At 37.6% G+C, this 13,981-nt stretch overlaps 1 protein-coding gene across 1 annotated transcript in view; it reads left to right on the forward strand.

Annotated features, from left to right (window-relative positions):
- Positions 1-7,806, forward strand: part of LOC126283960 (aldo-keto reductase family 1 member B1-like) — a 43,844-nt gene extending 36,038 nt beyond the window's left edge. The window contains exon 7 of the mRNA XM_049982402.1: positions 7,543-7,806. Within this exon, the coding sequence (XP_049838359.1) occupies positions 7,543-7,585 (43 nt within the window). The 3' untranslated portion in view covers positions 7,586-7,806. The remainder of the gene's footprint in view (positions 1-7,542) is intronic.
- The last annotated feature ends 6,175 nt before the right edge of the window (positions 7,807-13,981 follow it).

Raw genomic sequence — 13,981 nt, forward strand, 5'->3', positions numbered from 1 at the left:
TTATTACTGTTTCTTCCTGTTCCACTTATGCCTCTTGTATGCTGTAATTAATCTTAATTTTGTTCTAACAATCCCAATTTGAGTGAAAAGTAGGGGGTTGTAGAATATTCCTAGAATCATAATTTAAACCTGGTTCTTGTAACTTTGGTAATATTCTTTGTGGAGCGAAGCAAAAATTAATTAGGTGTCGTGTCTTAAGAAAGACATTGATGGCTGTTGATTTGCTTTGGGCGAAGAGGTGTGTGATGGAGCAATCATGGTTTTGTAGAGAAACAAAAACATTTTTCCATGAAGGCACTGACTGTCCTGTCTCACAGTGTGGTAATTACTTTTTAAAGAATACAGTTTACTTACTTTTCCCTAACACGCGATCTAGTGTTGATAGTGATTTTAAGTTCATTGGAATAAAATGTAAAGTATAAGTAGGGGTAAGTGTACGTGGCCTCCTGTGTGAGTGAAGTTATTAATGGAATACTTTTAAAGTGAATTCGTTTTTCAAGATATTTTTAAGTACACTTTGTAAACAATTCTTTTTGAACGTGTGAGCAGTGTGAGAAGCATCCTAGAGTACTTCTGAGTAAGAGTGACTCCTTATTATATGCTTTTCTATATGTTACTGGTAGAGAACGTTGGCTTTCTCATTCTTGGTGTGTACGTTTATTGAATTGTATGGTTCAAGAAGTGTTGGCTTGTGGGCATTTGCCCATGAATTAAGCTGCGATATATCATTGATGTGATTGCAGAGAGGTAAGTCAGAACAAGGTAAAACCCTGGGAATTTTTTTAGAATTCAGGAATTTTTCATTGTTTTGGTTTTCAGTTAAATTTTTATAGATTTGACAGCCAAGAACTGATAACAAAGAATTTTACTTTAGCCCGCTACTGCAGAATAATACTGCAGCAATAAAACATAAACAAGGGAAGAAAGCAAAATAAAACCTACTTAGCATAGGAAATGCGCCATTTACAACAACAAAACACAGTGCGCACCCAAGTGTCTGCCAACAGCAAAATGTGTAAAAGGCTGTAGTACGGAGAGTATGCAACAGTTCATAAGAAAAACAAAAGCTTCCGATGAGCATGCTGTCACAACAGTTTACTTTAGGTTCATTTCAGCAGTTGCCAGGGGGCTGGCTGATACACATAAGCAGTTGAGTTGCGTATGAGCATTACCTTCTCCTCCTGCTCCTGTCTAATTACAGTACAGCTGTTAGCCGTATCAGCAGTAGCAACAAGTAGCCAGATCCTACCGGAAAAAAAAAAAATTTATAGTGCACCCAAGCTGCCAGATTCGTGTGGGGTAGTCTCCATGTGACCTGTGTTTACCTGTTGTGATTTTGCTGTTTCTCCTTCGTTTAAAGTTATTACATCAAATGAAAACAAAACGGATTTGTGTGGTTGGGGACTGTCAAGTGAATTGAAATACATTCGCATAATTATAGAAGACTAAAATATGTTTGTAGTTTCAGTTTTTTGATTGTATTTTATTTCCAGATTTTTGGCAGTCTGTTTATTTTAAACATTATTGACTATTGTTAGTATATGGAGTTCAGAAGCCCAGTTGTTCACATCTCCATTTTACTGGCAACATTTGTCAGATGTATCTTAAAATGGATCACGCGCAAAATAAGACCAATGTTGCATGTGAAAGCTTAGATTTTCTTATAGCTATACTATGTATATTAATTTAAACCATTAACTTGTTGCTATTTGTATGTTCACGCTACTTAACAGTGGTGTTGCTATTGCTGACTAAATCATGAATTCTGTTCTCTGAATATCTGCTATCTTCATCGGCTGGCGAGTTCATGTGACATGAGCTATGATAGGCTTGCAAAAGCGCATCACAATTTTGATTTCAGTGCTTCAGAAACTAACGTACTTGGTGTTTGGTGGAATTCAAATATACTTTTGTTATACGAAAATATGCAGCGTATTGTAATGTGAAAAATATACAGCGTGCATGTTGCTGTACATACAGGTTTCCAAACCGATGTCAATTAACAATATTAAACAACACAGGTCCTACATCTTATAGGATACACAACTCATTTCTGAAAAAAAAGTGGACAAAGAACTTTCTTTTCTTGTACTCTTCATTTGTCTTATTATCTCTTCTCAGAACATCATTTATTCCAGCATGGTCAGCAAACTGGAGAAATTTTTATTTCTTCCGGTTTAACTTTGCTCACAAGTTTCTTCCACATAACAATTTTGTCTTGATTCTGAAACAAAGCTTTAACAATGACTAAATTGTGCTCTTAATAATATCTACCAGGTAACCTCCATTTTCATTCCTCTCCCCCAATCCATTTTCTAATATATCTTCCCTTTTTTTTCGTACTTTCAGATTCCTGTCCCCCCCCCCCCCCCCCCCCCCCCCCAAATTAACTTTTGCCTCACTGAACTACCTGAATCATTTATTCAGGGTGTATATGACCTGGGACAACTGGGAGATATGGGAAAAACCCAGGAATTTTTCCATCCATGAGAAAACTAGGAAAAACCCAGGAATTTTTTAGAATTCTGAGAATTTTTCATTGTTTTTAGTGTTGTGCTAAATTTTTGTAATTTTGACTGGTAAGAACCAAAACTCTAACGAAGGGTATTAACCTAACAAAGAATACTACTGCAGAATGAAATGAAAATAACTTAAATTGCAAAGGAAATGCACCATATACAACAACGACACACAGCGATCATGCAAGCATCTGACAGCAGCAAAATGTGTCAAAGGCTTTAGGAAGTCTGTGCAATGCTTCATAACAACAAATTGTCTCCAGTGAGCATGAAGTCACAACTATTTACAATAGATTCGTTTTAGCAGTTAAGAGTGCGCTCATGCGCGTGCGTAGCTGAGTTGCATTTGAGTAGTAGATTCTCCCGCTTGTAGCTACAGGAATGTGGCTGTTGGCTGTGCAAGCAGTCACAGCAAGCAGCTAGATGCTACCGGGAAAAGGAGGCGCCAAATTCATATTCTTGAGGAAAAAAATCTTGTTTCACAAATCTATTATTTATATGATTTTGAAGCAACTCCATGTTGGTTTTTCAACATTTTTGAACACATTTTAAGTTGATACCTGAAGGAATCATAAGTTGATTTTTGAATGCATGCATAGTGTATGTGATGTCTAGACAGAAGGGGACTGGGCTATATGAGCTGAGCAGAGTAAAGCCGAATGGATGAATGCCAATCACTGTCTGATTATGTGGTTGGTTGATTGGGTTGTCGAATGATCAGCATTGTTCTAATTACTAGCAAAATCGTTAGATTCAGACTACCAGAATGGAAATAAATGACCAACAGGTGAGAAAGATTACATATTGTTTTCTCGGTGTAATGAAATTTTGACAGAAAATTTTTGGCCAGATTGCTACATTAGTAAGAACCCGTTGTACAGTTTCCAACTACCAGTCAATTAAGTTCTATTCTGGAAGTAATGCGGAAAACGTGTTGTATGAACATGTAACAATGCCTAACTAGAGAATAATCGTGGGATAGCTAAACCTGTGATTCCAGCAGAGTTAGTGAAGTTAATTGGTGAACAAATTTTGACAATGGCAGGAATAGCTACAGAATTGGTGATGATAAGATTGTTTGTTAGAACGAGGAAGGAGAAGAAATGGGGAAATCACACAAATTATGGAATAATAAGATGATTCCAAATTTATATAAAAATTTCGTAATACTACTCTCGATCCCATGGTTCAGAAACTGGTGCGAATGACTGAAATGTGGAACTATTTCCTAACATAAAGCTTTCTGCTTGTATAGGCCTAATAGGTATTTGATATTGCCATTTCGTGAATTATATTCTGTTGTGTCGTAAAAATGACCATTTGTGTCAAAACAGTTTGTTTATTTGGTGTGTTGCAAAATTGCTGCAATATTAAGAAAGGCCTATTTTGTTTTATCTAGCAGACAGTGACAAAACAGACATAATCAGATCAACAAACCACACCAGTCTTGGGTATTATTTGTATTAACAGATTTTTTTAGACATTTTTATTTTTCATGTAGCAAAATGTTTGACGAACTTTAATGAGGTAATAGATTGTTTCTCAGAAAGGAAAGCACACCATGTAGGAAGCTGTAGCAAGATTAGAGAGAAAAAAAAAGTTAGGAGCTAAGGATTGAAGAAATGTGTACTTTCTGGCTTGTCTCTTGTCTCTCTTAGTTTTATGTATGCTATATTTAATTTTATGTCATACAAAACAAGTTATTAGCTAATAGGCAATAAAGAGTGCAAATCTTCTGAAGAGTTCTTGTTCTCCTGATTACAAATAATCCCATTCGCTCTTAATTGTAATTTTTTTTTAAAAGAGGGGCAGGCTGTCATACCGGCTGACTGGCAGCAGGAGAGGCACCACAGAACATTTCAATTTCCACTCTCCTGAATATAGTTTGATGGCATCCATTACAAAATACACGCACTTCTAATACCACAGAGCGAAATGCTGTGACATATGATAGATGAATGCTGTATGAAGAGGTGTGGCACTGCATTTTGGCACACTTAAGACCAAGTAACATGTCTTACATTTCCTCAAACACATACGTTCTATTTTTTCAGACTTTTTGGTATTGACTCAGTTAGCAAATATTGTAGATCCGGGGCTGATGCGCAGAGCAGTCTGAGTTACAGTGGGTAGTCTCCATGTGACCTGTGTTTACATTTAGTGATTTTGCTGTTTCCCCTTTGTTCACTCTCAAGTCAAATGAAAACAAAAAGGATATCTGTGGCTGGGAGCTATCAAGTGAATTGAAATACATTGACACAATTACGGAAGGTTAAAATATGTTATTAGTTTCAGATTTTATTATATTTCCTCCTTTATGACAGTCAAGCATTAATTGCCTAACCTTTTCTGAAGAGGCAGTCAATGTATTTGAAACAAAATGTGTAATTCCACAGTACTGGCTAGTTTCAGCTGTTTGCTGCATTTCAAGTGCACGTTTTCATCTTCTAGCACGTATGGCATTATGCCATAATAAAGAACCAAACATGATATAATACAGTATTGGTGCTCCAAGAAAATTTACATCCCGTGAACCACTCTGAAAAGCTTAATATCAGGTCGAGGTCTACTTCATTGGGAATCTGGACATACGAATGTGCACTTCAAATATGCACTTTAAATGTGCACATTTTAGTATGGTTCATGAAATTCTGATGCTCTTTGAGTATCCTCTGATCACATATAACGTGATCTTTCAATGTTTTACGCGTGCGTACATACGGGCTTCCTACGTTATGGTAGCTGCGCCTGTCATCTGTTATCTGTGCTCTCCGGCAACTGCTGAAATGAACCTATTTCTAGCAGGTCGTGGGAAAACATTGCGAATGGTGGTTTGAAAAGCCTTACTTTTCAAAGTTAATATCCTTTCACATAAGTTGAACTATGTGCGAGAATGTACCACGAATTTCTTAAATCACAGAACATTTGGCTCTCATTTAATAATCGACTCTTTTCATGACGAGCCATTTAGAAGAATTTTGAACCCGGAAGATAAGACATTTTGGCACATTTGTTTGATATATCTTAAAGTGTAACACACACAAAAAGATCAACATTACATTGTGAAAGCATAGCTTCTCTTGCAGTTATTAACCTTACACACCAATATTATATGCGAAAGGTTTGCTTTTCTTGTAACAATACTATGTATATTACTTTAAACTATTAACTTTCCCTCTTTGTGTGTTTGTGCTACTTAGCAGTGATGTTGCTGTTGGCTGACTACATCACGTGTCCTATGCTCTGAATATCCGCTGTCATCGGCTGGCGAGCCATGACTGGTTTACAAAAGCGCATCACAATCTCGATTTCAATGATTCAGAAAGTAACATGGTGTTTGGTGGAATTCCAATGTATAATTTCGTAATACGAAAATACGTAGCATACATGTTGGTGCACATCAAAGATATTTGCAAAATGTGCCTTTTTCCCCGAGTTTCTATTTCTAGAGTGCTGGGAAACTGTATGCCCGTGTAGAAAACCATAACCATTCAAAGGATTGATAAGTTTTGCAGTTCGGAGAGAAAATATACTGTCACTTAACATGGAAAGAGTGTCCGCGTGTACAGCCTGTTATTCTGTTTCATTGTACATTCTCTCAAGCTCTATATCAACTCTGATCCAGTTGACATATAAACTTTGTGATTGGTGTTAGCTTTGTGTTAGTCTAGGCTGCGGGTACTGTGTTCACTGTATTTTAGCTTAGCTACATTCCTGGTTTCTTACTTAATTTTTTAATTTGCATTAACTTTATTTGATATTATACTTGAACTCCATACTCAACTGACCATAAATCATTTTCTTCCTGCTGCTGCACTTAACTATTTTTCCACTACATCTGGCTATATCTGTTTCTTTTTAGGTTTTCCAACCTGCCTATCCAGTACAGAATCTTAATAGCCCACACACTGATCTGTAAAGCACTAGTTTCAACCCCCACACTTTCCCCGAAATAATATCCCTTTAGTAGTCCCTGCCCGAAAATCTGAATGGAGTACTTCTATACTTCAGGAGTATTTCATCATTATTAATCCATACATTAGAGCTGCATGCTTTAGGGAAATAAGTGTAATTTTGCATTGCTTTAAGCAATTGGCAATCCCAACACAGAAGATCATATTCATTAATGTCATCAGTTTGTACTGGGAAGCTACTGTCCCTCTTCAGGTACCCACAAGTTAGTCAGGCCTCTTCTCATTTATTGCTCTGTTGTTGTTGTTGTGTCTATGGTATGGTTGTATGTATTGTTGAGGCATGCAAGCCATCCTACCTAAACAAGGCCTGTGAACTGAGTTTTATGACTAAATATTTAAATTGCTTGTAAATAAAATAGAAAGAAACTTCCACATGGGAAAAATATATTAAAAAACAAAGATTCCAAGACTTACCAAGCGGGAAAACGCCGGCAGACAGGCACAAGAAACAAAACACACAAACACATACACAGAATTACTAGCTTTCGCAACCGATGGTTGCTTCTTCAGGAAGGAGAGGGAAAGACGAAAGGATGTGGGTTTTAAGGGAGAGGGTAAGGAGTCAATCCAATCCCGGGAGCGGAAAGACTTCCCTTAGGGGGAAAAAAAGGACAGGTGTACACTCGCGCGCACACACACCACGCACGCACCCCTAATGGAAGTCTTTCCGCTCCCGGGATTGGAATGACTCTATACCCTCTCCCTTAAAACCCACATCCTTTCATCTTTCCCTCTCCTTCTTGAAGAAGCAACCATTGGTTGCGAAAGCTAGTAATTCTGTGTGTGTGTTTGTGTGTTTTGTTCTTGTGCCTGTCTGCCGGCGTTTTCCCGCTTGGTAAGTCTTGGAATCTTTGTTTTTAATATATTTAAATTGCTTTCATTTTGTAGAAGGCTGCTTGCACTAACATTTTTGTTTTAAATTGGTCATTAACCATGTTAAGGACTGCATAGTGCTCTACAGTTCAAGGGAAATGCTCACACAACCTAGTCACTAATAACTGGTTAATTGGAGTTGTGAATAACATGTAAAATGCAATATTTGTTTTCAGGACCAAAGCTGCCATACACTACCCATTCTATGAAGAGTTCTGAAGTCCATAAATTTCAAAACTTGATGTGAAGTGGCACATCATGACAACTGCCTGATTCGCAGATTAAACATCTTAATTTAATCAGTAAAATATTTCATAATTATATGTAATAGATGTCATGATATTTGTTTGTTTCCATTGTTGTTGTAATACCATGTTCCATGTATTACATGTACAATCAAATATTATTTTGAAATAAAGTTATGCTGTTGTGTACCAATAGTTTGTTATATCTATTCTCCACTCACAGCCCACTGTAGCAATACATCTTCATGTATACTCCACTAGCCTTTGTAAAATACTTTGGAGAGGTATGTCCCATTGTACCAGTTATTACTGTTTCTTCCTGTTCCACTTATGCCTCTTGTATGCTGTAATTAATCTTAATTTTGTTCTAACAATCCCAATTTGAACACGCGATCTAGTGTAATTTGAGTGAAAAGTAGGGGGTTGTAGAATATTCCTAGAATCATAATTTAAACCTGGTTCTTGTAACTTTGGTAATATTCTTTGTGGAGCGAAGCAAAAATTAATTAGGTGTCGTGGAGAAGGCGAAAGTTATTACAAACTAAGAGTGCTGATACAGGTCATTACAGTTTATCTTGGATTCATAGTGGTAGGATTCACAATGTTAAAGATGTGAACTGCTATAATTTTTGAAATGTATATGCATGATGTGACTGCTCAGTCAGTCTGTGCTGTGTCAAACTTCATTTCTGGGACTGGAGATTCATTGGGGCACAGAAAAAAGATTGATACAATAATATTTTGTATTATGCCAATGGTGGACATGTTCCACATTGGAAATTTTCCATATCCTTTGAAGTAACAGTTGTAAGTGAAAAGCTGATAAGGGTTCTCACTGCTTGCATAAAAAAGTAAAGGCTGTACCTTCCTTTATTTATAATCAAACTTGTTGCAGTAAGTTAAATATCATTAGTGGACTCTTGGGTCCTTCTCCTTGTGACAAACCTTTTAAAATTTACATATAGAAGCTGTTATATCTCAATACATGGTAGCTGAGTGGTCAGCGACGGAATGTCATACATAATGGCCTGGGTTCGATTCACGCCTGGGTCAGATATTTTCTCCGCTCAGGGACTAGATGTTGTGTTGTCCTTATCATCATCATTATTTCATCCACATCGACATGCAAGTTGCTGAAGTGGCATCAACTCGAAAGACTTGCATGAAGCGAACGGTCTACCCAAGGGGAGGCCCAAGCCACGTGGAATTTCCATTTTCATATAGAAGACAGAAAACGAAAACTAGACGTTGGGCTCTTACTAAGTGATTTGTGAGCCAGTTCGTTTGTATACAGATTGTGTTTCCCCAGTATTCTGCCATTAAACTGAAGTCTGCCGTGTGCTTTTCTCATAACTGAGCCTATTTAATCATTCCGTTTCATGCTCCTACAAAGTATTAAACACAGGTATTTGTATGAGTTAGCAGAGTCCAACGGTGTAGTCTTAGGGTACTACTTGGACAATATGTGTACCGCTGTAAAATCTTCTCAAAATCTGACTGAATATTTATGCAGCTTCTGGTTACCATTAATGTCATAAAGTGCTTTCAGGAGAATTGAGTTATAAGACAGACAACACAGATAACTTAACTGGTTTGAATACACTTGAAAATGACACTATTGAACTGTGTAGTGGGTTGTTGTTGGCAGAGCAGATTGCAGCCTTCAAATTTTGGTATGTGTACAAAACATTGCTGCATCTCATACTGGAATGTTGCTGAATTAAATTTTACTGAGCTGTGTACGCTGAAGTGAGTGGTATCCACATCACGTTGAACTCAAATGGTCACCCTAAAGTTTTGTGAAAACCTTTACATAATTGCAGGAAGAAGCAACAAATCATATTCAGCTGTGTAGATATTAATTTTGTGTACATTAGAAGATATAATGCCTTTAGCACATTGCAATGATATGCATAAATTTTGTGTAGCTTCCATCCATGAAAAGCATCGTTTCCCTGCTACCTTGTAGTTCGTTGAATATCAGACTGGAGTGTTGTAACCCTGTATCAGTCAGATCAACCGTGCACGTAAGTAGTTGTAGGTTGTATGTATACTGATCACATGCTACCTCTCGGCCCCCCTCTGATCAGTGGAAGTCAGCTCCAGAATGTTTTGGTCTCTGCAAACATAAACTATGTAATAGTGTTGTCTGCTGTAACAATAACTGTTATGAATACAGTATTACTTCATGTGAAGAGGCTTTACCTGGGATCTGATCCTTGAAGTGCCTCGCCATCAACTTGCATGCCAATTTCTACTATGTGTTAACATTCGTTTCTTTTGTAAGCTGCAGGCTGTCTCCTCTAGGAGAAGGGGCTGGGGTTCATCTCAGCAGCCAATGTGCTACAAGCTGATTGCAAGCTTCTGCTGTCAGAATCCTCCACTAAGGGGCCAAGTAAAAGTGTGCCATCAGTACCACATGCTTACGTGTCATGCTGTTCTGTCCAGGCAGCTTATGTAGTATTTTGAAGTACTTGAGATACTGAATCAGTGATAATATTTGTACAATTAATTCATTGTAATTTTATATGAAGCCTCAGTTTTATAAATTGGTGAAAGTTTCATTTACTTATTACTTTCAGCTGCAAATTATTACAAACTTTAGCCACAATATTTTCAGTGGAAAGTATGCCTTATGTTGTTCACAAAGCTTGCCCAAAAATCTTTTGTTGATACATCTTGAGATTAAATGATTTAACACTTGATAAACACTAAGAACATAAGTCAAACACTTCTACAATATGAATAACAGTCTACCAGTTCCCTGTTGCTTTCAGTAATTTTAAGTTCACGCAGTAAGGCTTTACAGTAGGTTGCTTTGCCATGTTTCAACGCGTGTGTAAAGTTTTCATTTGTGTTAAAACATTCAGATGCATCAATGTGTTCATTTTCTACTATTGAATATCACCACTTGTTTTGCAGCTTACAAGAATTTCCTCTCAAATCATACAGATCAGTAGTGAATGTAGTATCAGTAAATCACATGATACCTCTCCAAAAATAACAAAATTTTGATTTTATGATGCTCTGTTAAAATGCTACAGATCTCTGTGAATGAGAGTATTTGTAATAAAGGAACCAAAAGTGATAGAAATCTGAATTATTTTCAATAAATGCTTTGTTCTCAGTACTAGGAGACAGGGTTAATATATACACACTTCTGAGATTTTTTTTAAATAACAAAATTTGTAACTTATTGCAAATTATGAAATTATTTTTTTTAAATATGAATAGTCGCATGAAGTTAACGGTCTTGAGAACTGATGGAAGGACTGCTAATTGTCAACTGTGATATTAATGAATGAAATTGTTGTTGTTTTCATCATCTTCAGTCCTGAGACTGGTTTGATGCAGCTCTCCTTGCTACTCTGTCCTGTGCAAGCTTCTTCATCTCCCAGTACTTACTTCAACCTACATCCTTCTGAATCTGTTTAGTGTATTCATCTCTTGGTCTCCCTCTACGATTTTTACCATCCACACTACCCTCCAATGCTGAATTAGAGATCCCTTGGTGCCTCAGAACATGTCCTACCAATCAGTCCCTTCTTCTTGTCAAGTTGTGCCATAAACTCCTCCCCAATTCTATTCAATACCTCCTCATTAGTTAATGTGATCTACCCACCTAATCATCAGCATTCTTCTGTAGCAGCACATTTTGAAAGCTTCTTTTCTCTTCTTGTCCAAACTATTTATCATCCACGTTTCACTTCCATGCATGGCTACACTCCATACAAATACGTCCAGAAACGCTTTCCTTGCCATGCCAGTCTACATTTTATATCCTCTCTACTTCAACCATCATAGTTATTTTGCTCCCCAAATAGTAAAACTCCTTTACTACTTTAAGTGTGTTTCATTTCCTAATCTAATTCCCCCAGCATCACCCAATTTAATTCGACTACATTCCATTATCCTCGTTTTGCTTTTGTTGATGTTCATCTTATATTCTCCTTTCAAGACACTGTCCATTCCATTCAACTGCTCTTCCAAGTCCTTTGCTGTCTCTGACAGAATTACAATGTCATCAGCGAACCTCAAATTTTTTATTTCTTCTCCATGGACTTTAATACCTACTCCGAATTTCTCTTTTGTTTCCTTTACTGCTTGCTCGATATACAGATTGAATAATATCTGGGAGAGGCTACAACCCTGTCTCACTCTCTTCCCAACCGCTGCTTCCCTTTCATGCCCCTCAACTCTTATAACTGCAATCTGGTTTATGTACAAATAGTAAATAGCCTTTCGCTCCCTGTATTTTACCCCTGCCACCTTTAGAATTTGATAGAGAGTATTCCAGTTAACATTGTCAAAAGCTTTCTCTAAGTCTACAAATGCTAGAAATGTAGGTTTGCCTTTCCTTAACCTATTTTCTAAGGTATGTCATAGGGTCAGTATTGCCTTATGTGTTCCAATATTTCTGCGGAATTCAAACTGATCTTCCACAAGCTCGGCTTCTACCAGTTTTTACATTCGTCTGTAAATAATTCGCATTAGTATTTTGCAGCTGTGACTTACTAAACTGATAGTTCGATAATTTCCACATCTGTCAACACCTGCTTTCTTTGGGATTGGAATTATTATATTCTTCTTGAAGTCTGAGGGTATTTTGCCTGTCTCATACGTCTTGCTTACCAGATGGTAGAGTTTTGTCAGGACTGGCTCTCCCAAGGCCATCAGTAGTTCCAATGGAATGTTGTTTACTCCTGGGGCCTTATTTCAACTCAGGACTTTCAGTGCTCTGTAAAAGCCCTCGTCTTTTACCTACTTGATCCCCTACTGCCTTCACTACTTCATCCCTCGGAGCTACCCATTCTTCTTCTACTGTATTTCTTTCCCCCATTCTTGTCAATTGTTGCCTTATGCTCTCCCTGAAACTCTGTTCAAAATCTGGTTTAGTCAGTTTATCCAGGTCCCATTTCCTTAAATTCCCACCTTTTTGCAGTTTCTTCAGTTTTAATCTACAGTTCATAATCAATAGATTGTGGTCAGAGTCCACATCTGCCCCTGGAAATGTCTTACAATTTAAAACTTGGTTCCTAAATCTCTGTATTACCATTATATAATCTATCTGATACCTTCTAGGCTCCAGGATTCTTCCATGTATAGAACCTTCTTTTATGGTTCTTGAACCAAGTGTTAGCTATGATTATGCTCTGTGCAAAATTCTACCAGACGGCTTCCTCTTTCATTTCTCTCCCCCAAGACATATTGACCTATGTTTCCTGCACTCCCTTTTCCTACTTTTGAATTCCAGTCACCCATGACTATTAAATTTTCGTCTCCCTTCACTACCTGAATAATTTCTTTTATTTCGTCATACATATCATCAATTTCTTCATCATCTGCAGAGCTAGTTGGCATATAAACTTGTACTACTGTAGTAGGCATGGGCTTCGTTTCTATCTTGGCCACAATAATGCATTCACTATGCCATTGGTAGTAGCTTACCCACACTCCTATTTTTTATTCATTATTAAACTTACTCCTGCATTACCCCTATTTGATTTTGTATTTATAACCCTGTATTCACCTGACCAAAAGTCTTGTTCCTCCTGCCACCGAACTTCACTAATTCCCACTATGTCTAACTGTAACCTATCCATTTCCCTTTTTAAATTTTCTAACCTACCTGCCCGATTAAGGGATCTGACATTCCACACTCCGACCCGTAGAACGCCAGTTTTCTTTCTCCTGATAATGACGTCCTCTTGAGTAGTTCCTGCCCAGAGATCTGAATGGGGGACTATTTTACCTCCGGAATATTTTACCCAAGAGGACGCCATCATCATTTAACCATACAGTAAAGCTGCATGCCCTCGGGAAAAATTATGGCTGTAGTTTCCCCTTGCTTTCAGCCGTTCGCAGTACCAGCACAGCAAGGCCGTTTTGGTTAGTGTTGCAAGGCCAGGTCAGTCAATCATTCAGACTGTTGCCCCTGCAACTACTGAAAAGGCTGCTGCCCCTGTTTGTCTGGCCTCTCAACAGATACCCCTCCGTTGTGGTTGCACCTACAGTACGGCCATCTGTATCGCTGAGGCACGCAAGCCTCCCCACCAATGGCAAGGTCCATGGTTCATGGGGGCAGATGAAATTCTTAAACTGTCGAAATATTTGTACATAAAGATGAAAGAATCTGAAATTTTTTGGTTATTTAGAAATTTTCTCCAAAACCCCGTCCTAAATGTTCTAAAAATTTCATAGTATGTTATTGGTCATTGTAATTTTGGAATGTACAATCAGTGTGCAATACTCGGCTGTACAAAATGTGAGAATTTTTTAGGTAGACCTAGCTCTACTCTCAAGGTCAAAAAATCATGGACACACAAATATTTGAATCAGTTGCTGATTTTAAGTAAATTTCATGCAAAAC

This window comes from Schistocerca gregaria, chromosome 8, assembly GCF_023897955.1.
Source record: "Schistocerca gregaria isolate iqSchGreg1 chromosome 8, iqSchGreg1.2, whole genome shotgun sequence".
Classification (NCBI taxonomy): domain Eukaryota; kingdom Metazoa; phylum Arthropoda; class Insecta; order Orthoptera; family Acrididae; genus Schistocerca; species Schistocerca gregaria.